We start from the raw sequence: 25,571 nt of genomic DNA, 5'->3' as shown, positions 1-25,571 counted from the left end.
AGTCAGTATAGCCATTGTATTAAACAGCCAATAGTTCATATACAGGAATTATATATAATACATAGGAACTGAAAAAAATAGAAAATATAGTCCATTTTTTGTTTCATTTTCATGAACTGAAGATTGGATTAACAAAATGGCAAATAGTACAAGGACCATGTTGAGGTTAATGATACCTCTGCGAGGTCTGAAAAGAGTGCTTGGCTCGTGTTACGCCTCAGTGTATCCCAATAGCTTCTGGAGACAATTTCCTCTGCATCTGTTTTAAGTACCTGTGGGAGTTTTAAGAAGGACAACTGAAATCTAAAGAACAGTCACAAAGAATGACAATTTATACACTTTAAGTCTCTTTTAAGCAACTTAAAAGACAAGAAAGCACACCAGCTTACCTTGGGTGTTTTCTGTGACAGCAGTATTGTATTACACTGCTGTCGATCCTTGGTGCTTTCAGAGGTGTAATGCTATATAGCCACTATTTCTACGTGACTACATCCAAAAGAATCAAATTCTCCAACCCCTCCTTCTGCCCTTCTATTGAGACATGCAAAACTTCTAAGAAAGTGTGATATAAAGATATTATTTAAACTTTTATGCACTAAATGGTCATTGAATTTTTTAACTTTGTTAAAACCTATTAAATCATAATTAAAAATAATTATTTTTCATTATTCATCTTGTTAGAGTAACAAAAAAACATGGTGTTATCCATATTACATAGATATAAAGCTTAAGTTAAAACTTGTGACAAAGAAATAAAACTGTTTAAGATTCAATGCTGAAAACCTTCTCTGGGATTTTGTAGGCATGCCTATTCTGAATGGAAAGAAACCTTTAATCATTATGAAAGGACAGGACATTAGTTTTTCTGTCAGTGGAAGAGTTTCCAAGATAAGAAGTAGTCTAATTTTCATTTGAGCATGTTGAACTGTAAGCCCAATGTGAATCTAAAAGAAATAACTGAAATCAGTTACTGGCACAATGTATGCATTGTTCTTAGCTTTGGTGATCTTTTGGTTACTGAAAGAAGAAAATGTAGTGTGGCAGATTAACAGAATTTTCTCCCTTTTCTTTTTGATTTTGTTTTTAAAAGTCAGGTGTTGGTGGGGTGTGGGAGTCATATGGTAATGGTCCCACCTACTCTGGAGGCAAAAGAAGGGACTCCTTGAGTACAGCAGGAGTTCAAGTTCAAGGCCTGACTGGGATAGTGAGACTATTTAAAGCAAGCAACAACAACAAAAAACCCTGCTGCCATTAGTAAAATTATACAGCAGATAGGAGTTACAGATATTCTAACTTTAATCAACTATATTGTTAATGGAAAGCATTTCCCTTGCCCATAATGTAATAAAATGTTAATAGTAATGGCTCTTGGAGGAAAACACTTAGATTCCAAAGAAGTGAGTAGAACTTGTCAGTACAGCAGCATGACAAGGAACACAGTCATTACTGGTTTTGTAACTAAGTAAACTTTAATTACAGCTATACAGGTAAAATTCAGTGAATGAAGCAACACAGTAGATTTTCTTTTATTTATACTTGAAATAACTTCAGTGTATACTACATTAAATTTATGCTCTCAAATATTATTTACCTATTTTGAATAAGGATATATTTTTACTTGTAACTTAGAATGTTAAAACATAAGTAAGAAAAAAAAAAAAACAACAAAGGTTTGTTGAATCTACCAAACTAGAAAATAAGGTCTACAGGATATGATTATTACAAGAATGATGGAAATAATGTTGTGAATCTATATCTTTTCCTACTACCAAACTGTGGTCACCCTCCATGACACTAAAAAAAATCGACAAATATGAACACGTAGACCTAGTTGAACAAAACATATTATTTTATGAGTATAGAAAAGAAGCAAATATATGCAAACAGACAATCACTGAATGGTAGAGTACTACATTTTTCTTCCTTTTCCTTTCCATGATTAAAATATTAAAAATCATATTTAACAGAATAGTATATGACTTTTAAAATTAATATATTTAGTCATAACAGATATATTATGTTTTTCCACTTATACATCATTTATCTCTAGTCTCAATCAGGCTGAAATATGAGTGAAATATAATTGGATATATTTGTTTCTATTTTCTCTTATATCAACTTTTAAGTTATAAAGCTTCAAAGGGCAGTGACAGTATTCTTATAGGAATTAATGGATCAATGATAATGCCTGGACATTCACTGATACGTTTGTCTATATGCATGTGTCTGTCGTGGAGCCAACACTTAAACATTTTTTTTTCATTGACTTATTTTGAGAGACAGAAGGGAGAGACAGAGATGAGAGAGAAAGAGAGAAAATGAGAATGAATGTGGGTGCGCCAAGGCCTCCAGCCACTGTAAACAAACTCCAGAGGCGTGCGCCCCCCTATGCATTTGGCTTACAAGGGTTCTGGGGAATTGAACCAGGTCCTTTGGCTTTGCAGGCAAGTACCTTAACTTCTAAGCCATCTCTCCAGCCCAACACTTACTTTTTATTTTAATGAGTTACTTGGATGATGAAACTAAGAGTAAATTTTCAGAACATGCAAAACAAGCAGGAAGATTTTATTGTAGAAAAATATAAACAGGACACTTAAAATATGCTTAAAGTAGACAGGAAAATTAAAATAGATTATAAAAGGATGAAATGCAAAACTAATATAAAACCAGAACCTATACAGGCAGAGTAGAGAAGGAGGAAGAGAAAATACACTAGTTTGGCTGAGGACTGGGATGGCAATGAAACAGGTAAGTGACTCCCGGTAAACAAATAAAGACATCCTGAAGTCTGAGTACCAGAGACATATGCTAAGTATAGACTTTCAATAAAAGAGAGAAAAGAACACATGCAAAATTCAAAAGAACTTCAAAACTGCATGGCATAGGCATATCCTACATGTACTCTACCTCCTAAGGGGGACACAGTTTTTGTCAAAGTTCAGAAGTTGTCATTGGTAGAACTCCCTTCTCATCAAGAGTTTCACATAACTGAGTCAAAGCAGGATCCTGTTCGTGTATTCACGTCACCCCCTGATATTCTATTCCTGATATCTATGATAGGAAGAATATAGGGAAGGAAAAACATAGAAAGATAAAATGTAAGGGAGAGATGGAGCAAAGAAAGAAGGAAAAGTGTGTTAGAAAGATGGGAGCCTGGTTTAGAAATGGTTATATATTACTGTGATAAGCAGGATAAATGTGCCACAGAGTTTTCCATGTCTAGCCAGGTAAATATGCTGTAATATAGTTAAGGCCTGAGAAAAGTTTTATTCAGAGATTAGGTTAACAAGGGAAAAATCAATTAATAGCCTATAGATACAGATAATGGTGCTTGCTAATAGTAAGAAACATACACACAAATAAAAGCAAACTATATATTTTTTGCTTCTATAACAAGTGTGGCCCAGAAAATCATTAATCTGAGAATTTTAATTTAAAGTTGTGTGGGACTAGTCCCCTCCCACCACCCAGGTGTGTCAAACTGTTAGAGAGAAGGTAAGAGACAGAGGGTAAAAGAAAGCCCATGAAACTCTTAGTAAACAGAGGAAAGTGGAAAACAGATAATCTTCACATAGATGACAACAGTGGACATCAAGAGTCAAAGGAAGAAAACAACCCAACTGCTTTGGAAGCTCAACAGGTTTCATCAGGCTGTAAGACCCTGAGCACAATTAGGCAAGTTGGGAGGTAGACAGGACAATCATGCCGAAGCTTATAGACCAGCAAGGCTGACAAGTACAGCAGTGAAAAAACAAGGATCCTGTTTCATACAAGGTAAAATGAAGGACCATACTGGAGGTGGTTCTGTGACCTCAGACAAGGTGAGAGGGAGGACCCACACCCTAGGTTGTCCTCTGACCTTCACAAGCGTGCTATGGCATGTACTCATCCACATGCACACATATGCACTTCTTTGCAGGCAAATGACACACACACACACACACACACACACACACACACACACACACACGCTCACATGCAAGAAATGTAACAAAGGCAAAGTATTCAAAGCAGCCAGAAAAAAACAAAAACCAAGATTATTTACAAAAGATAAATAATTAGATTCAGATGTGGCTTTTCACTTTCAATGACAGAAGTCAAATAAAAGTTAAATTATTTTCATTTACTAAAAATAAAGAATCATGTCTATCACACCTACCAGGGTTCAGGGAACATTGCACAGGAAATGGCAAAAAGCTCTCACTGCTAGCCAGAGAACCATCTCTGAGGAGATGATGGCAGACACTGAGGATCCTTAAACTTCATCAAAATAGAAAACAAGAGGACGTCGAGCAAGTGTAACACTTAAGGAGATTTCTATCACATCCTCCAACACTCAGAGAACATTGCAGAAGAGGAGGTGGAATGAGTAAGAGCCACAGGGTGCTTAGTCTACTTTGGGTGCTGTCCTCCTGACATGAACCAATGGGTGCATTCATGACCTCACAGTGATTACTGGTACCCAAACAAAACCAGTATCTGTTGTCAAAACACTACTTTGCAATTGGATGAGTACAGAGAGAAAATGGCTGTGAGAAACCAGCTATCTTCTATGAAGCCACACAATAGTATAACTCTCCTCACTACGTTTCTGAGAAGTCAGCTTTCATAAAAATACTTGTGTAATCAATTGTATTTTAAAATGGATTAGTATACTTTAAATCTTCAGTTGTAATCTTAATATGGTAAATGTACATACAACACACATAAACAAATCTTTTTTTTTTTTTTTTTTTTTGGTTTTTTGAAGTAGGGTCTCACTCTAGCCCAGGCTACCCTGGAATTCACTATGGAGTCTCAGGGTGGCCTCAAACTCATGGCAATCCTCGTACCTCTGCCTCCTGAGTGCTGGGATTAAAGGCATGCGCCACCATGCCTGGCTCCAAAATCTCTTTTTAATAATGTAAACAGACCACAAAAATTAAAAAAAATGTCTCAGACACATTGCTTACAGAAATACAAGAGAATGAACTGGGACTACATATAATGATTCCATTTATATAAAGCACAGAATGGGTACAACTAAACTATACTGTTCAGGATATGTACACAGCAAAGCAAATGAAGGAAATGATTGGCATAAAAGTCATGGCTCCAGTAATCTTTTGGAGGACAGAAAGGAATTATGATTGAGAACACTTATGGAAGGGTTTCTTGGGGACATTGAGCTCTCTTATCTCTTTAGCTACATAGTGGCTAAACTTTTAAAAATTATGTATCTAATCTGAAATAAACTTCTGACCTAAGAGTATTATTTTAAAAAACAGGAAAAGCTTTATCAAATTACAAGAAACAAGAAAAAAAAAAACAAAATAGAAAATAATGTAAATATTTTACAATAAGTACTTAAGAAGGCATATTTATAGTAATAATTAAAATAATTTTTAAGACAAGAACACATTTAGAAATCCAATATAGTACCTAAGAGAAGAGTTGATTTCCTAAGGATATAATTATTCTATATTCTTACACTGGTAATAATTATGCCTCAAAATAGCTAAAACAAAAATTAAAAGCAATACCAGTAAATAATAAATTTATTATTATGGCACATAATTTAATATACTAATTGACAGGTCAAGCAGACAAAAATTGTCAGTAAATGACAGAGAATACTGGAAGCACATGATTGACAATATGTTAGTGTGCATACATATGTACATACTTACAGGACTGCACCAGATATTAGAGAATACATTCTTTTTTTTAAATTTTTTAAAACTTATTTATTTGAGAGTGACAGACAGAGAGAGAAAGAGGCAGAGACGGGGGGGGGGGGGAGAGAGAAAGAATGGGTGCGCCAGGGCCTCCAGCCACTGCAAACAAACTCCAGAAGCATGTGCCCCCTTGTGCATCTGGCTAACGTGGGTCTTGGGGAATCGAGCCTCGAACTGGGGTCCTTAGGCTTCACAGGCAAGCGCTTAACCGCTAAGCCATCTCTCCAGCCCAATATATTCTTTTGAAATAAGTGTTACTTAATGCTTCTTGTCTTTTTGGCTATGATCAAGTACAAAATAAATATTACCTGTAAATACTGATATGTAGTCCATAAAACACAACATATGCCTGAGAATTGGTATTAAAAACTGATACATTCTCTGTCAGCAATAGATTAATTAAGAACAAGTCTTCAAAAAGTCATGTAAGGGATGCCAAAGTGAAACATACTTGGCATTTGTGTTATTTATTCTTTTTAATTTGTTGATTTTTCTGTTCATAAATATGGGAAAGTGAAAGATGATTGTATGAGAAACATGAAAAAAATCTTGGTTATTTGGAGCAGATTAGTTATATAAAGTAACAACTAACATCTTGGCTATAAGGGGATACCTTCAATCTTTCACTGTAGTAGGAAATAATTTTTTGTAGAAATGGCTAAATTTTTAAACAAGATGCTATAGAGACAACATCTAGTTCAAGATGTGTACATCTCCCTGAAGGAAAGTCTTCCTAATGCCAGACTCTGGTTAGAATAAATTTACTTAGAATAAATTTGATGATTTGCATTGAAATCAGATAATTGATCACTTTAGTCAATTTATCATTAGAAAGCCAGCAGATAATTGACTGCTAATTGATAACATCATACTAACATATCTGCATAATACTAATGTCAATGCTATTTCATATACATTTTAGGATAATTTTTTTTCTACTTTTAAGTTAATTTTCCTGGTATGATTGCAGGTTTTGAAAAAAAAAAATATTCCTTCTTGACCGAAAATTTTCTTTTAAAGGAAAAAAAGGTTACAAAATCAGCTGAACTAAAAAGAGTTGAAAAATCATGTAATCTACTTAAATTGTAGATAAATATGACAATAAATTATGTTATTATAATGTATACATTTTACATATGGAAAGAAACTGTCTTCAGTAAAATGATAAGATGGAATATATTCTAACAAATAAGATGTAAAAACATAAACAAGCATTCCTATTAAGTGAACAAGCATAAGAAAAATACTCTGAGTTTTCTTTTCACTATTGTTTTTTTAATGTCTGAATGACTTGAATTTGTACACATAGTAGAAACTAGAGCTTTATTAGGATCCATTTCCGTTTAACAATTATATTACTCTGAGATATATTTTTTAAAGTATATACATACTCATCCTATATGGTAATTATTTTTGAGATTAAAGGAAAAAAATTGGAACTATTAAAATCAGAAAATGGATCATATGATCATTGATAAGCAAAATAAATCATGAAGTCATAAATTCTATTAACATTTATTATATTTCACAGGGCATATGGGATTATGAGATTTTAATTTTAAGAAGTTATCATTTTTGAAATAATTATTAGAGGTCTTCAGATATCTTAAGAAGCAACTGGTATATTCATTACCCCTCAGTGGTTATTGACACCCCCCAAAACCAGCATGGTTCTAGGCAATCAACACTGTGCCATAAAGGACAGAGTAGGACAAAAAGAATAAGATAACAAAACGGGGAAAGGACTTTGAAAAAGGAAGATATACAGAGGATGAGGGATTGGGGGAGAGGGGGAAGAAGAGGATAATAATATGACAGGATCATGATCAGATTACTTTATGTTCATACAATTTTTTTTTAAAGCTAAACTATTTGAAGAAAATTAGCAACTTTATTTAATGAAAATAGCAGGGAATTTTGTGGAAAATGCTATTTCTGATCAGAATTAAACTAATTAGTCAAAAAAAATAGCTACATGGGTCCTTTAGATTTGACATGTTACCCAATCATTCTAGGTACATTTCTTGTGAGTATGCAAAATGTCCTGGTTATGGTAAACTTGCCTCAAATATACATTCAAATATAAATAAGAACTTTTAGTTTTGAAGTTGATTAATTATCCAGTACAGTACTACTTTTAGAATTGCATATGACACTTAGAACACGCTCCATAGCTTAATACTGAGTTAGACCCCCTGAATTCAAGGGCTTTTCAAGTGTGATTTCTATATTTTGAAAGATATTTTAAATGACTTGAAGATACCAAGGGGAAATGAACTGTGCATGTTTACATTACAGAAGGGTCATAGCCTGTTCTGAGTAGGTTACTTACTAGCTGGCTAAACACAGGGAAAAAAAGCAAGTATACAAGACCACACTCGGGAGTTCATTTACAGGAGCTCTAAACTTCTTTAAGACAGATGAATGTTACTCACAATCGTTGACAAATAACATGATATGCCTTACATATTAATATAGTAAGTAGCACCTTATGCCAGATTAGGTTTTCTAGACTAGAAAAAGTAGGTAGGCACCAAGGGTTTTAGGAAAAAAAAAAGTGAGAAATAATAAAGCTCATTCTTTTTACATTTGTCATTAGACTCAACCCAAGAAGGCTAGATTTAGTTCTGAAAATACCTGTTTTCTCCAGGATGATAGCCTCCTGAAAATACCCATGTTCCATAGGACAATATAGCCTGTTTGCCCTATCATTTCATTGATCTGCTCTGTTAGCATATATTGAAAATCATGCAATTTCAGTAACTCTGAAAAGAGCTTTTGGTGGTTGCTGCTTATTTCCTTTTCCTTAAAGGTAAAGATATATAATTGCCCTCTATATTTTAGTCTTCTCAGTATAGAAAAGATGTAAACTCTCAGCTTTATTGCATTATTGTATTCAATAAATTCCAAGTCAGTTGAAACAGCAGATATAGCTTTATACAAAGAAATAACATTATCAAATATATAACAGGTGAGGGAAATATACATAAAGAACATTTAAATATTGTACATACACTATTAGTAGGAGAATGGTATCCATAAAGTTGAAGACGCTGACATAGAGCACAAAGGGCCAAATGAAGTGTCACATTTCAGAATGAACCCAAGTTTAGCAAAAGAAAAAAAGAAAAAGATGACAAAATATTCAATTAGGAAGGGCAAATCATTATGCTATATTCTATATAAAGCACACACACATACAAGTGAGAAATGTTAAAGATGAGTAGCAAAGTTTTTTTAATCTAACAAAATTAAACATTAAATGAATTTGTGTTCATTTCAACCATTGTCACTATTGCATTGAGTAAAACCTTTTCATCTAAGCATGCCATTTTATTTAGACAGGTTTCAGCAATTTTACACGTGACAGGGAAACTCTAGATACAGCAGCATGGCAGTGGAAATGGTATGAGAGGTTTGTTCTGTAATCTTATCCTGCTACTGTGATATTAGGTTAAAAATTATACTCTTTAGCACCCTTTCTCCTTTGTACAACAGGTGTAACACTTACCTGTGAGAAATGAAAACTACATTTATTAAAGATATATATAGCATGGGTTTAGCACACAGAGTCCCAAAATTTCCATGTTCATTTCACTTTTAATGTTCCTTTATTTTGATCAACAAATAATTTAAACTTCATTTTTACTTAATTTTGATTTAGATATGGTAATATTTAGCTCAAAGCAGCTATGTGGCTCTAGGAAGTATATTTGCTAACCTTTTAAAATATTTATTACATGTTGCTAAATTCTAACTTAGAATAAGCTAATAATATTCTATATCTAAGAAAGGCAGAAATATTTTTTATATTTGCTTTAACATTTGTATTGTTATATTACCATTAAACTCATTCACATAATATTGAAATCTTTGCATATTCACCTTTAAATTTTTATATGCATAATGATATACATTAACCTACTGTATGATATATACCCTTCAAATCTCACAGATAACAATATGAATGAAAATGACTGAGTGAATATGAAAATGGGTACAGACATGTAATATCAATATTTAGCATAAATATTGATATTGATGGATATAACCACTGAAGGAACTTCTCTACAAAACAGTTTTCAAAGGTTTTTAAGAATGGAGCAGTTCCAAAGTGCAAATTTTACAGTTTCTCAATGTGAACAAAGCAATTCTCACCTTGAAAACCCATCTAAAACAAGCATAAAGCATATCTTACCAACATTGCACGCTTTTCTTCATCTCCCTTAGTCTCTCTCTTTTCATTTTTTTTCCTGAATATCTCTTGAAGCTGGAAAGAAATAAATGAAGAATAAAATTTCTTTGAGTGTTTTGAGGAACCTACTTAAGCCTGGGCTAGGTATGTTCTTAAAACAAAGAAAATAGTTTCATTAACCAAGAACATTTAAACTACTCTAGATAGATATACTTTATGATTGCAATGTCTTTCAAAAGAAAAATAAAATAGAATATTTTTTTAAAAAATATTTTTGTTCTTTTATTTGTTTATTTATTTGAGAGTGACAGACAGAGAGGGAGAGAAAGAGACAGACAGAGAGAGAATGGGCGTGCCAGGGCTTCCAGCCACTGCAAATGAACTCCAGACACGTGTGACCCCTTGTGCATCTGGCTAACATGGGTCCTGGGGAATCAAGCCTCGAACTGGGGTCCTTAGGCTTCACAAGCAAGTGGTTAACCGCTAAGCCTTCTCTCCAGCCCTAAAATAGATTCTTTAACACTAGCAACCCAATGTTAAGTGTATTGAATATTATAGTTTTAATTTATTTCTATAATACAATGACATTAAATCTGAGGAACACACAGAAAAAAAAAAAGAAGTCTATTGGAGTATAAAGAACACTGAAATGGAGACTCTAGATTTGAGTCAAGTTTCTGTCTGACATTAATTTTATTTAGGCCACTCAACCCTCACTGGAATATATTTTTTCCATATGAAATGAAGATAAAAGAAATTGCCTCTATAATTTCAGGAAACTGAGCACTGTGGTAGAATAGTCTGAAGGTATCATTCCTTGGACAACTTAATTAACTAAGAATCATTTTTTCACACTTGGACATTAGGGGAAAGTGCTTACCTTATAGAACGCTGCATAGGATAAATGTTTCAAGTAATGACTTAGCACATTACCTGTTACATGCTAATTTTAAATAAGTGTTAGCTATTATTATAAATGGACTTAATTACTTTTGAAATATTTTAAAAATATTTTTATTTATTTGAACGTGAGAGAGAGAAAGAGAAAATGGGTACACCAGGGCCTCCAGCTGCTGCAAAATCCAGATGAATGCACCACCTTATGCATTTGGCTTTACATGGGTTCTGGGGAATTATCTCTCATGTCTACCAACAGGCAATATTCCAAAAGATATAAGCAACTGCCAAGGGACCCTGTTCTCTAACAGTCAAACACCTTGTTGGTGGGGGTGGAACTCTGTCGTGCTGACAAAGAATGCTTATTCAAAATAATTTTGATAAATGGCTATTTTCGTGTTACCTCTTCTCTATAGTCTGTCTCTGTCTCTCCCCACCCCCTTCCCCTCTCTCTTTCCACTAGGGAAAGTTAGTAAAGGCAAGAGTTGAACACAAACAAGGACAGACCTTGATACTCTAGGAGATAACACTGCTTTCTATTTTAGAGAAAAGAGGGAGTAGGAATTATGCCACAGAAACATTCAGTAGAAGGAAAGAAAAAGTTCTAGAAGAGGTGGAAGACAGGTAAGATGCCATCAAGACTAACATAGCACCAAGGCCAGGTCAGTACGGTGAGAAAGATCAAAGAGAAACTAGCTAATGCTTTCAGGCCTTGTCAAAGACAAGGAAGGGAAAAATTCTGGAATAAAAGTGACAGTGAGTGGGAGAGAAAAGGAAAGAGAAACCTTGAGCCTTAAATTGACAGGAAAGATGTTCTAATGGCAAAAGGTTGTGATGAGGTAGTTGACTTATGGGGGAGACTGGCTAACTGGGTAAACATACTTATAAGATTTCCTGTTATCTGTTTACAATAGAAAATACCTGATGCATTCCAAATGTCCAGATACATATAAATGACTATTATTTTTAAAAAACAAATATGATTCACATTTTATAATACAATTATTATGCAAATTATATATACTTATTAAATTAGAGCAAAACTCTTCTTCCTATAGTAGTACTTCCAATAACACAAAAACATAAAAATAAAAGCAATATTTATTTGCAAATGTAGTATATAAAATACATACCACCAAAAACTCCTTCTTATCCACCATCTCATTGCCATCAGTGTCAAACATGTTGAAGGCTATTCTAAAACCTGCATGTGGCTCTGCCATAAAAAACAGAGCACATGTTCATGAAATGAAAACAACAATTTTATAGTACAAAATTCATGAACTGAGCAGATAACACAGGTATACAAAATAACTCTTTAACCAAGAAATTAAATATAAGTGCTACAAGTTACTAATACTTAAAGAAAGATACGTGGACATACTTATTTCTGTCCCATGTCTTAGGAGACTGAGCAAAAGATTTGATGTTTTGTTTCTGAGGCAAGACCAACAGACTGAACTTTTTTTTTTTTTTTGAGAGAGAGAGAGAGAGAGAGACAGAGAGAGAGAGAGAGAGAGAGAGAGAGAGAGAATATGAATGAGAATTGGCATGCCAGGCCCTCCAGCCACTGTAATTGAACTCCAGTTGTATACACCACCTTGTGCACATGTGTGACCTTGTGTGCTTGTATCACTGTGTTTCTGACTTATATGGGACCTGGAGAGTCAAACATGGGCTTACATCACTGTGTGTGTCTGGCTTATGTGGGACCTGGAGAGTCAAACATGGGTCCTTAGGCTTCACAAACAAGCCATCTCTCCAGCCCAAGAACTGATAATGTTTTGAATGATTGCATAGCACTAAAGGAAAATTTTGACCACTTTCTAAAAATAAACATAAAAAGTATGTTTAAAGGGAAAATATGGGGGTGCAGCAGTCTGGAGTGAGTAGCCCCAAGATCTGAGTTCCTTGTGCAGGAAGCGTGGGTGGGCACAGTGTCCTGGAACAGGAGCTGGACCTGAAAAGATAAATGACCCAGTGCACTCCACTCTGGCCCCAGCTGAAACAACAGAGGAATTGGGGAAAGGAGCAAGAGTCCTACTTTCTTAGTGAATCTGATATCAGCACAGGGGTGATGGAGATAGACACTGAGGACACTCAACACCTACCAAACCAGAGATCCAGAGGCTCCTAAGTGCCCATCATTGAAGTAGATTTAAAATGCTCCCAGCATGGCTCAGGGATTTTTTTCAGAAGAGGGGGCAGAAAGGTTGGTAGAGCCAAAATTGGGACATTTTGCACAGAGACATTGGCCCCCTCCATTAATGCATGACCCACAATCTTCATGGAATTGACCTGCATCTCCAGTGAGGAAGGCTTCTTCAGAAAAGGGGCAGGGAGGAGGAAAAGGATGGTACCAACATGTGGTGTTTACAAGAAAATATGTCCATATCTAATAAAAAGGAAAATATAACATCATAACATTTGTAGTATTTACTATGCTCAAATGCTTGAAGTGGTGGAAAAGGAAAATAGGACATAATACTATTGTAATTCTTCAGAAAATTTTATCTGAAATGTCAATAAATGTTAAGTATGAGAGATTATAGATTTTAGTTCAAACTTTTAGGGTTTTTTGGTTTTTTGAGGTAGGGTCTCACCCTAGCCCAGGCTGACCTGGAATTCACTATGTAGTCTCAGAGTGGCCTCGAACTGGCAGCGATTCTCCTACCTCTGCCTCCTGAGTGCTGGGATTAAAGGCGTGTGCCACCACACCCAGCTCCAGAGTTTTTTTTTTTAATGCATTTTATTTACTTGAGAGAGAAAGAGGTAGGCAGTGAGAAAGAAAATGGGCATGCCAGGGCCTCCAGCCACTGCAAATGAACTCCAGATGCGTGCGGCCCCTTGCGCATCTGGCTTTTGTGGGTCCTGGAGAATCAAACTGGGATTCTTTGGTTTTGCAGGCAGGAGCCCTAACCTCTAAGCCATTCTCTCCAGCCTCACAAGATGTTTTTAATAGAAGAGGTTTGACTATACAATTCCTATGTCCCTCAAACCTCAAGAAACAATTGCTTTTATATGACTTTAATACAATACTGTCAGTATTATGAATTTTTTTTAATGAGCCTCTTTTCCCCCCTCTTTTCACTTCTAGAGCTTAAGTAATTAAATTTGGTGAAAAGAAAACACTTGAAATTTTCCTTCAAAGTAGAGCTTCGTCTACATGACTTCCTCAAAATGAATTTTTCTTCTGAGATGTCTAGTAGAAAGGACTCCCCACATATACACTCCCTAGTACCTGATGTAAAATTATGGGCCTTGCACAACAAAAGCAGATAGTCCTGCTTTCCTCACCTATATTGACTGTCTCTGGACATAACAGAGACAGAATCCAGTTGGTTATGCTACTTCATTATTTTTGAACATATTTCAGGAATCTGAGCTTACTTCATTAAAGTTGATAAGATAGGTACAAAATTTATATCATCTCTGATAAACAAGTTTTAAGCTTTTAAAAGATTTTTGAATGTATATAAAGAAAGGAAATTCTTTTTTTTTTATTTTTTTAATTTATTTGAGAGCGACAGACACAGAGAAAGACAGATAGAGGGAGAGAGAGAGAATGGGCGCACCAGGGCTTCCAGCCTCTGCAAACGAATTCCAGACGTGTGCGCCCCCTTGTGCATCTGGCTAACGTGGGACCTGGGGAACCGAGCCTCGAACCGGGGTCCTTAGGCTTCACAGGCAAGTGCTTAACCGCTAAGCCATCTCTCCAGCCCAAGAAAGGAAATTCTTATAACCATGGGTTAGAAAAGAAATAAAGTTAAAATAACCCAAGGTAAGGAGGAAACACTCCTGTGTTAGGTACCACAGATTATGTGGGTACTGCTTGTCAGCCCTCTTCACATTTTCCAGTTCAACTTGGGTATAGTTCTGTGCTCCCCCACTGCCACCTTTTCCCTTCCTGCAAGCCCTACCCTCCCTATTGTCCAAGCCTCAAGATGCTAGTCACTTATGTCAGTAAGTTGGTCTGACCCAGGTTAGGAACTGCAGATGACTGAGAACACATGACGGTTGTTTTCTGTGATTGTGTGAGTTTACTTAGAAATGATCTGTTCCAAACTTGACCATTTTTCTACAAATTTCAATGTGTCATTTTTTCTTACTGCTGAGTAGAATTTCATCGTGTAGATATACTACATCTTGGTTATCCATTCAGCCAATGATGGGCACCTGGGTTGATTCCAGTTTTCAGGTATTATGAATTAAGCACCCATAAACATGGTTGAGCAAATATCTCTGAACTGAGGTATGGAGATTTTAGGGTAAATGGCCAGTAAGGGAATAACAGGGTCTGCTGGTAACTCTATATTCTTCCTTTTCAGGAGACTCCAAATTCATTTACACAGTAGTTGTACCAGCTTACATTCCTACCAACAGTAAATGAGGGTTCCTATTTCTCCACAGCCTTGACAACATTTGTTTTCATTTGATGTTTTAATGGGGTAAGGTGGAATCTCATAGTTGTTTCAATTTGCATTTCCTCAATGGTTAGGGATGTTGAACATTTTCTTAAGTGTGTGTTAGCCATTTGCAATTTGTCATCTGAGAACTCCCTATTCAGTTTTCTGCCCTACTTTTGGAGTGGGTTGTTTGATTTTTTTATTGTTTGGTTTTTTGAATTCTTTGTAGATTTTAGATAGTAGGCTTCTGTCAGTGGTGTAGCTGGCAAAGATTTTCTTCCATTCAGTGGGTAATCTATTGGCTCTGCTTATGATATGTTTGCTGTGCAAAAGCTTTTTAGCTTTCATGAGATCCCATTGGTTGAGTGACTGTTTAATTTCCTGGGCTCTACTGGGTTTTGTTCAGGAAGACTTTTCCCAGTCCTATATTGTGGAGAGTGCTTTCTACTTTTTCTTCCAGGAGTTGAAGAGTTTCTGGTCTTATATCAAGGTCTTTAATCCATTTGAACTTGGTTTTTGTGTATGGCAATATGAGTGGGTCTAATTGCATTTTTCTACAAATGGTCATCCAATTTGTCCAACACCATTTGTTGAAGATGCTGTCTTTTCTCCAGTCTACATTATTGGTACATTTGTCAAAGATCAACCAGTTGTAGTTGCTTGCCCTAAAGTTTGGGTCTTCCAATGTGATCCCATAGTCTATGTTTCTGTTTTTATTCCAGTACCATGCTGTTTTTATCTCTATGGCTTGTAATATAGTTTTAGATCAGGTATGCACCAGAGGTGTTTCCTTTGCTGAGGATGTTTGGATATCTGAGGCCTTCTGTCATTCCATATGAATTTTGAGATCATTTTTTCAGTCTCGGTGAGGAATGATGCTGGTATTTTTCTTGTTATTGCGTTAAATCTGTCTATTGCTTTTGATAGAATTGTGTTTTCCACAATATTAATTCTACCTATCCAGGAGCATGGGAGGTCCTTCCATTTTCTCCAGTCCTCCTCTATTTCATTCTTGAGTGTTTTTATTTTTTCATTATAAAGATCTTTCACATTATTTGTTAGTGTTATTCTAAGACATTTGTTTTGTTGCTACTGAAAATGGGACAGCCTCATTGATTTCCTTCTCTGTATATGTGTTGTTTACGTATAGAAAAGCTACTGATTTTGTGCATTGATTTTGTATCTTGCCACTGTGCTGAAGGAATTTATCACCTTTAGAAGTTTTAGGATGGAGACTTTCAGTTCACATATATAGAATCTTGTCATCTGTAAATAGGGCTAACTTAACTTCTTCCTTTCTAGCCTCAACCCCTTTTATATCTTTCTCCTGTCTTATTGCTTGGGCTAGTACTTCTAGTACTATGTTGAAGAGCAGTGGTGAGTGGGCACCCTATCTTGTTCTTGATCTCAGTGGGAACTCCTTGAGTTTTTCCCCATTAAGAATTATCAGGGCTTTATGAGCTTTATATGTTGCCTTTATTGTGTTGAGATATAAACCCATGTGCCTATTCTTTCCACTGTTTTGAAGTGGTGTTGTATTTTGTCAAAGGGCTTCTCTACATCAATTGAGATTATCATCTGGTTCTTATGGTTCAGTTCATTTAGTGGTGGAGTACGTTGGCCAATTTCCATATATAAACCATCCCTGCATCCCTGGGATGAAGCTTACTTGGTCAAGGTGGATAATGCTTTTGATGTGTTCTTGAATTCAGTCTGCAAGGATTTTGTTCAGAATCTTTTCATCTAAGTTCATTAGGGGTATTGGCTTATAATTTCTTTCCTTGTTGCACCTCTGTCTGCTTTTGGTATTAGGGTGATGCTAGCTTCATAAAAGGAGTCAGGGAGGATTCCATGGTCTCTGATTATGTGGAAGAGTTTGAGAAAAATTGTTTTCAGATCTCCTACAGAGGTTTGATAGAATTCAGCTGAGAAGTCACCCAGTCATGGACTTTTCTTTTAGGGGAGGTTTTTGACTACCTTTTCAATCTCCATGGATGTGATATGTTTATTTAGGAGATTAATCTGCTGAGTTAGTTTTGGCAGGTGGTATGTGTCTAGAAATTCATCCATTTCTTCCAGATTATTTAATTTTGTGGAGTAGAGGGTTTTTCAAGTATGGCCTGATGATTCTTCCAATATCATTGATGTATGGATTGATTTCTCCTTTTTCATTTCTGATTTTGTAAATTTGAGACTTCTCTTTTTTATGCTTGAACACTTTGGCCAGGGGTTCGTCAATCTTCTTTATTTTTTCAAAGAACTTGCTCTTTGTTTCATTGATTATTTTAATTAATTTCCTAGTTTCCAGTTCACTAATTTCTGCTCTAATCTTGATTATTTTTTTCCGTCTGGAGCCCTTTGGGTTAGGAACTTCTTGTTTTACCAGCACCATTAGATGGACAGTCAGGTTATTGATTTGGATCTCTCTGTCTTTGTAATGAAGGCATTTAGGGCTATGAATTTTCCCCTTAGGACTGCCTTCATTGAGTCCCATAAGTTTTGGTAGGTTGTGTTTTCATTATCATTGAAATCTAGGAATTTCACAATTTTCTATTTTATTTTTTCCTCTACCCATCCATTGTTTAAAAGTGTATTGTTTAGTTTTCAGGAGTTGGTGGAATTCTTGATGTGTTTCTTGTTAATTTCTAGCTTTAAAAAGTATTGTGATCTGATATGATGCAGGAAGTTATATCAATTTCTCTGACTTTATGAAGGCATGCTTTATGGCCCACTATATGGTCAATTTTGGAGAAGGTTCCATGGGCTGCTGAGAAGAATGTGTATTCTGTAGAGTTGGGATGGAAAGTTCTGTAGATATCCGATAGGTCTAGTTGATCTATGATGTTGTTGAAGTCTATTATTTCCCTGTTGATTTTTTGCTTGGATGATCTGTCTATTATTGATGATAGTGGAGTAATGAATGCTCCAACTATGATGGTGTTGGTGTTTATTTCTGTTTTATTGTTGAGTATATTTTGTTTTATAAACTGTGGTGGCCCTGTGTTTGGGGCATGTATATTTATATTGTGATGTGCTCTTGTTGGATCATTTCCTTGATGAATAAGAAGTGGCCTTCTTTGTGATTACTTTTGGTTTGAAGTCTATTTTAGCAGATATTAATATAGCAATACCAGCTTGTTTTTTTTTATTTCTATATGCTTGAAATATCATTTTCTAACCTTTCACCCTGATGAGGTATCTTCTTTAGTGTTGAAGTAGGTTTCTTGAAGACAGCAGATAGAAGGGTCCAGTTTCTTGATCCATCCTGATAGCCTGTGTCTTTTGATGGGTGAGTTAAGACCTTTAATATTTAAAGTTATTATTGTGAGGTTTGAACTAATCCCTGCCATGATGAGGTGTTTCATGAGGATGGGTGCTTAGTTGTGTTATATACTGTTTTAAGACTGGTCTATTTTGGTTACTGTGATCTTCTTATTAGATCTTGAGATTGGGTGTTAGACTGCTCTGTGTGGAGTATTCCCTCAAGTATTTTCTGTGGGCTTGACTTTGTGTTCATGGAAGGTTTTTCTTTCACCATCTATTATAAAGGATCCTTTTGCTGGCTAAGTAGGTTGGATTGGAAGCCATAATTTTTCAGACTTTGAATGTATTAAAGTGTTTCACTCCAGGCCCTTCTGGCTTTCAGGATTTCCACTGAGAAATCTGATCTTATTCTAATGGGATTGCCTTTGTATGTTGTGAACAACTTCTCTCTTGCTGCTTTTAACACTTTTTGTTTTCATTGTTAAGATTTTTAAATATGGTATGTCTCTCCGGGCATCGTGGCACATACCTTTAATCCCAGTACTGGGGAGGCAGAGGTAGGAGGATCACAATGAGTTCAAGGTCACCCTGAGATTACATAGTGAATTTCAGGTCAGCCTGGACTGCAGTGAAACCCTACCTTGAAAAACCAAAAAAGAAAAGGAAAAAAAAAAATGTGTCTTAGAAAGTTTCTTCTTTGGTCTTGCCTGTTTGGTGTTCTGTGAGCTTCTTGTATCTGGATGGGCCTCTCTTTTGCAAGATTTGGAAAATTTTCTTCCATAATTTTGTTGAGTATTTTTTCTATGTCATTGGCTGGATTTCCTCTCCTTCTGGTATACCCATGATCTGGATGTTTGGTCATTTACTAGTGTGTCAAAGTTCCCTCATATTCTGTTCTGTTGATTTTTTGAAGTTCTCCTGATCAATTTCTCCTGTCTTATCTTCCAGGTCAGAGGTTCTGTATTGCACATGAGTAATTCTGTTGGTGAGTGATTCTAGAGAGGTTTTTATAAATTCTATCTGATTTTTGTGTTCTGTTGTGTTATTTTGTACCATGCCCACCTCTTTTTTTTTTTTGGTTTTTCAAGGTAGGGTCTCACTCTGGCTCAGGCTGACCTGAAATTCACTCTGTAGTCTCAGGGTGGCCTCGAACTCTCGGCGATCCTCCTACCTCTGCCTCCCGAGTGCTGGGATTAAAGGTGTGTGCCACCACACCCGGCTCCCACCTCTTTTTTGAGGAATGATTTCAATTAGAATTTTTTCTTGATACTTCCTGTAGTTCATTCTTGTATTTATCAAGTCTTCATTAAGCTTAATCAATAGGTTGTTGAGGTCTTCCATTTCTTGACTTATCTTCAATTTTTTCATATCTCTTTGGAGGGTTCTAACATTATTTCAATCAATTTAAGCCTACTCTCAAAGGCTGAATGCTCTAGGAGATGATTCTGTTCAATTCCATTGATATGATTGTTGGTTCTTTGATGGTTTTCTTCAAGTTCAGTGATTTTTTTTTTTTTAAATTAGGGTCTCATTGGTTGTTGTGCTTTCATTTTGGGAATGAATATCTGTTTATTGTTCTATGATTTCAATGGAGGTTTCCATAGTAGTACTAGGCATCCTTGGTGAAGACCTCTCAGTTTTCTGACTTTTGTATGCTTTTTTTGCATTGTTGTCTACCCATTTTAGGAAGACTCTATTTTATTGAGGAGGAAGTATTTTTGCATACTTTGGCCCATTTACTCTCTGACTCAGGTGAGCAGGGATGTTGGTACTTAGTGGCGAGTCAAGATACCAGAGCAGAAGGCCTGATTCCATAACTCACACAGGGGACAGGCCTACCCAAGCAAGGTACAATGGGACCTACTAGGACTAGGGGACTAGCAGAAGTAACAGAACATGGATCTGGCCTACTTCATGCTGTGCCCTCTAGGATATAGACTAGTGCAGGAAACCTAAGACTGGGGAGGTGGGAGGAACCTAGGTACAGGGGTCTGGCCTACTCATTCCAGATGGCTGTACCTGCCCACACCCTGACTGCACAAGAAACGCAGACCTGGGTGGTGGTAGGAGTCCAGAAATGGGTCTGGCCTACTCACTCCAGACTGCTGCCCACACACTGAACACACAAGGAACTCAGACCGAGGAGGAGGTGGGTGCTAAAACAGTTCTTGATTAATGTTTTGCTTTTATAGCCCTTTACTATAGTGCTAAGAGAGTCCATATATATAAATCAGTAATACTTCCAAATAATATATGTGCTATAAAGATAGTAAGGCATGATCAACAATTAAAGAGAAACAGGGAAGGGAGCTACTTTGGAGTGAATGATCACTAAAGGATTCTTTGGTTGTTGCTTTGATGTGTGTGTTGGGGGGGGGGGGTGCTTGCCTGCAGTGGGAGGCCATTGATTATCCCATTCCATCTTGGTCTTGTTTCTTGTTTTGAGCTCGTCTCTTTACTGACTGAGGAGCTATGGGGTTCAGATGATTCTCCATCTCTGCTCCTCTGTGGGTCTGTGGTTACAGGTATATATGGCCACACCCAGCTGTTTTTATGGGATCTGAAGATTCAAATTCTTGTGGTCTCAGGCCCCTTCAAGCCCTCATGTTTGCACAGGAAGTGCATTTAACCTCTCTCCAGCCTCAAGTAAGGATTCTTAAGATATATGAAAGGAACATGAATTATGTTTATGCTCAGGAGCTCTTGAGGAAAGCAATAATGGCAGAAATAGCAGAAAGGAAGGAATTCCCTGGGAAGGGATTCAAAGAATGGAAAGGACAGTGAACACAGTACACAACTGCCACTAGTAAATGCAAACTAACTGAACAAAAAGCTTTAGTACCCTTCATATATCCCACAAGAATTGCTGTGCATGAGTGGAAGAAATAGCAAACTATTTTTGGACACAGATGGTGGGCATATGGATGGACTCACCAATTAGGAAACTCAACACTCATTCTCTCACATTAGTCTTCTAGAAAATATAATTCAAACTAGTACAAGCTTTATAAATTATTATATCTCGTAACATTTCAGAAGTCATAGTTTAAAACAAAAAGTGATACACTATTATATTTATAATTTATGAGCACTGTATTACTATATCATAACCAAATTAGCTACGTTTATTTTGATAGTATTATACTTACCTAGCACTTTACATGAAATTTGTTAAATAATAACATACATATGTTGATATTCACTGGTATGAGAAGCTCAGATTTATTTTATAAGATCAGATTTTAAAAATAAGACTCAATAAAATAATATCTAGAAGTAGATTTATTGAGTATACTTACTTGTTAAAATACATAAAAGGAAAAGATATTCTGTGTAAGAAATCACACCTAGAAGAAAAATAGTATCAACTGTGCCATATGAAATATTACTTTATATTACCATATATATCAAGGTAAAATATTCTAACAGTAAACACTATGAGCTTTAAGGCATATGCTAAATATTGTTTTAATGATATTATATTGTTAGAAAACCAGGGCCAAAATAGAGAATTAATTTTAATTGTTAATTTAATCAATTGTTAATAACATCAAATATATTATCAAAAAAGCAAAATTGTAAAGCTTACTTATAGCTACAATTTTAAATTAGTTGCTGGTTATTAATGTACAAACTAGCATAAAATAAAAATGTCAGAATAGTTAATATTGTAAAGAGCTCAACTCCTTTTTAGTAACACTTGAGTTACATATTCTTGCCTGGAAATTTGATAGTTGATTACATTCAAAATTAAAATCTTATTATGCTTGTCAGATTTTTGTGTGAAATTATGATTCAATATTTTATACATAATACTCCTACTCTATAGAGCCTAAGAGGCTTTTATTTTAAAAATATTTTATTTTTACTTATTTATTTAACAGAGAAAGAGGGAGAGAGGGTGACAGAATGGATGCACCAGGGCCTCCAGCCACTGCAAACAAACTCCAAAACACATGTTTCCCCTTGTGCATCTGGCTAACATGGGTCCTGGGGAATCGAACCTGGGCCCTTTGGCTTTGCAGGCAAACGCCTTAACTGCTAAGGTATCTCTCCAGCCCAGACGCTTTTATTTTGATTCAATGGCTTTCTCTTAATGCACCCTGCATGGTTAATTCTCTGTAAACTCATAATTACAAATTCAGAACTTGTTTGAAGTAAATAAAAATATTCATTTTTTAGTTAAATTTCTAGCTTTGGGGCTATAACATAAAAAACAAGGATGAGTAATAGCTTAACTGGTCATTTAAGTAACTAGTAAAAATTATATTTAAGTGAGGAGTAAGTTTACAAAACTTCTCTAGATATCAGAGAGTTTGATGTTTGGTAAAGGGGTACAAAAAAATCCTTCAAAATACGTTGTGAACTCTTAAGTATCCATTTCATATGATGTTCTATGAGGCTATACTCTGTACAGAACAAAGAGGAGTCATTGTCAGCCCATTTGCAAGACATGAAGGGACAACTCAGGAAACTCTGAAAGCTGTCTCTCCTGTTTATACCAGAATATTATTACCCATAAGAAGATAGTCCTCCTGTGTGACTGCTATAGATGTTATGGGAGAAAGATCCTGAAGTGGTCAATGTATATAAAGATACAGCACTTAGAGTCCATATGGATCACTTAAGGGGGTGGGGGCATAAATGCAAGAGGGAAAAGAGAAATGAGTTCTGGAAAAGGGCTCACTGATTCCATAATCCCACCTCACTGTTCTAATTTACTCAGTAAGGTACAAAGAGTTGTTGGCTGGTATAAATAACTTTAATAATAATGCCATATGAGTTTTATTGGACAACTGATTCAACTTTCCCACATGTGAGGATTACTGAAGAGTAGAGTTCTGACTGGAACTATCTACAGGATTACATGGAGACTACTAGCTTAAACCACATAGAGGGAGAACAAAATGACATGATGTAATTTAATGAAAATGCCCAAGGAAAAGAGAAAACTAAATCCCAGCAATCAGGAGGCTTCGGCAAGAGGATTAAACAGAGACTCTCTCTTGACTAAAGGAAGTGAATGGGGTAGAAGGAATGAGGAAGGAGAGAGGAAGAAAAGAAGTGGAAGAGAGGAAAAGATACCATCTAAGTTTCTTTTGAAACTTCAAACAAATCTGAAAGAAGCTCCTTAAGAGAGTTAGTTTGTCAAATTCCTATTTCTCAACTATTACTGTTATCAGTTAGAACTAAGTCTATGTTTCGATAAGTGCTCCAGATCAAGGTTTTTTAAAAAAACTATATGACATTTTCTTACCGAATAATATTCTGAGCAGATAAAATGGGGAGGGGATATGCTGGAGAATGGAATTTCAAAGGGGAAAGTGAGGGGAGGGGGGGAAGGATATTACCATGGGATATTTTTTATAATCATGGAAGATGTTAATAAAAATCGAGAATAAAATAAAATAAAATTATATGCAATAGCTTTAAAGCTTTAGCTTTACTATTCTCTCAGTTTAATCATTAACAAACAAACAACAACAACAAAAAAATCAGGTAGGTCTGTGTTTCTGTACCTAACATGATACCTGGAAAACCTACTGGGATCATTGTTTGATATTTTTGCTATTCTGATTACTGTAATGTAGGCAGAAACTACCCTAAAGGGTAAACACTGGCCAAGTACAATTATATAAACTTAAATTGATCAAAATAAAAATACAGTGTCTCGGCTACATTCACTACATTTGAAATATCAACACAAATGTGGCCAGTGGCTTCCACATGTGGCAACAGCAGAGACAGGACATCCAACCCTGAAAGATACTTCTATTGAACAATGCTGAATGACTCCTCCCCTGAAAATAAGTGAAACTATGCATAGAAGGAGGAGGGCTAGGACCCATCTAAACACAGGGTCTTCAGATTAAACCACTTCTTTAACTAGAAAGTATTTCTATCTTCAGTGTATTTGCTTTTCTCCAATCATATCTGATTCAATTTGTATTTTCTCATGAGATGTCTTAAAGAAAAATTTGAAATTGATCACACTTACCTGCCCTTTTTGAGTTTTCAATATTCCTGATCCTACCAACTCATCCTAAATATGAATGAAAACTTTCTAAGAGTGTTTATGTTTTGTTGTTTGAGATAAAGTCATGCTATGTAGCCTCAGTTGACTTCAAACTCTTGCTTCAGCCTTCTGAGGAGTTACAACTCCTGGCATGACCACCATAACCAGCTCTCTAAAAAGAGTATTTAAAAACAGCTTCAACCAGGTTAGTCAAAGCTTAAAAAATTCTAGATACAAAAAACATATATAAATAAAGTGGTGTCTCTTTCAACTTCCATGTGAACCAGTTGGAAGCAATTTGAATTTCTAATTCTATTTAGATAAAGAATATGAATAATGACTCCCTTAAAGAGTATTCTTCTGTCTTCAAGCTACAGCACAGACATGAATTATGACTGTCCTCTTAGTGTACTCCTCTATATTCATACTATAAGTTATTAAAACTAATATTGGTTAAAACTAATGAAAAAATATAACTGGCTATATATTTCCTCATGAGTAATGACTCCTTTAGAGTATTCTATATTCTTATATTGGAGAACATAAATAAGTATATTCCTAGGAAATATTTTAAGATTAGACATATTTTATCAAATTTTTTCTATAACTATGTAAAAAACCTTATTGTGATAGAAAACTGAAACCAAACCTATATCATTTTTAATTTTTCTTCTCTTTTTTCTTTTTCAAATTAGGGTGTCAGTAGCCCAGGCTAGCTTTGAACTCCTGACTAGTCCCTATCCCTCCATATCCTCCATTCTTTGTTATATATGTGTTCAGTCATACTTTGCAGTTCCACACAATTTGATAGCAAGTCAATGTAATACTAACAAGTTAGCTTAGGTACAAGGATACTGATCAGAGAGTAAGTGGAAGCAAGTGGATTTTGCAATGAATGTGGTAAAAAAGAAACATGCTCAGGTTTGGCTGCTGAAAACATATCTCATTAATTTTACATATAGTTTAAATTCAGAAATATTTGTAATTCCCTAGAAGCAACATGTAACAAAGGAAAGCAGACCTTTAAAGATCTAATATTTTAAAAGACATGAACTACTCTTCTCAATCTGGTTGAA

The 25,571-nt window shown here is 35.5% G+C and overlaps 1 protein-coding gene across 4 annotated transcripts in view; it reads right to left on the bottom strand.

The window, feature by feature from the left end:
• The window catches only part of Micu3 (mitochondrial calcium uptake family member 3), an 85,730-nt gene that overhangs the window by 19,247 nt on the left and 40,912 nt on the right, over positions 1-25,571 (bottom strand). Inside the window, exons 5-9 of one of the 4 annotated variants that reach the window (XM_004672594.2) lie at positions 21,779-21,826; positions 11,943-12,025; positions 9,916-9,987; positions 8,732-8,770; positions 177-272 (exon numbers count right to left, since the gene is read on the bottom strand). In XM_004672594.2, the coding sequence (XP_004672651.1) occupies positions 177-272; positions 8,732-8,770; positions 9,916-9,987; positions 11,943-12,025; positions 21,779-21,826 (338 nt within the window). The remainder of the gene's footprint in view (positions 1-176; positions 273-8,731; positions 8,771-9,915; positions 9,988-11,942; positions 12,026-21,778; positions 21,827-25,571) is intronic. The other 3 variants (XM_045141378.1, XM_045141374.1, XM_045141379.1) reach the window with 3 other exon arrangements.

Source organism: Jaculus jaculus, chromosome 1, assembly GCF_020740685.1.
Source record: "Jaculus jaculus isolate mJacJac1 chromosome 1, mJacJac1.mat.Y.cur, whole genome shotgun sequence".
Lineage (NCBI taxonomy): Eukaryota > Metazoa > Chordata > Mammalia > Rodentia > Dipodidae > Jaculus > Jaculus jaculus.
This window is presented reverse-complemented; position numbering and strand designations above follow the sequence as displayed.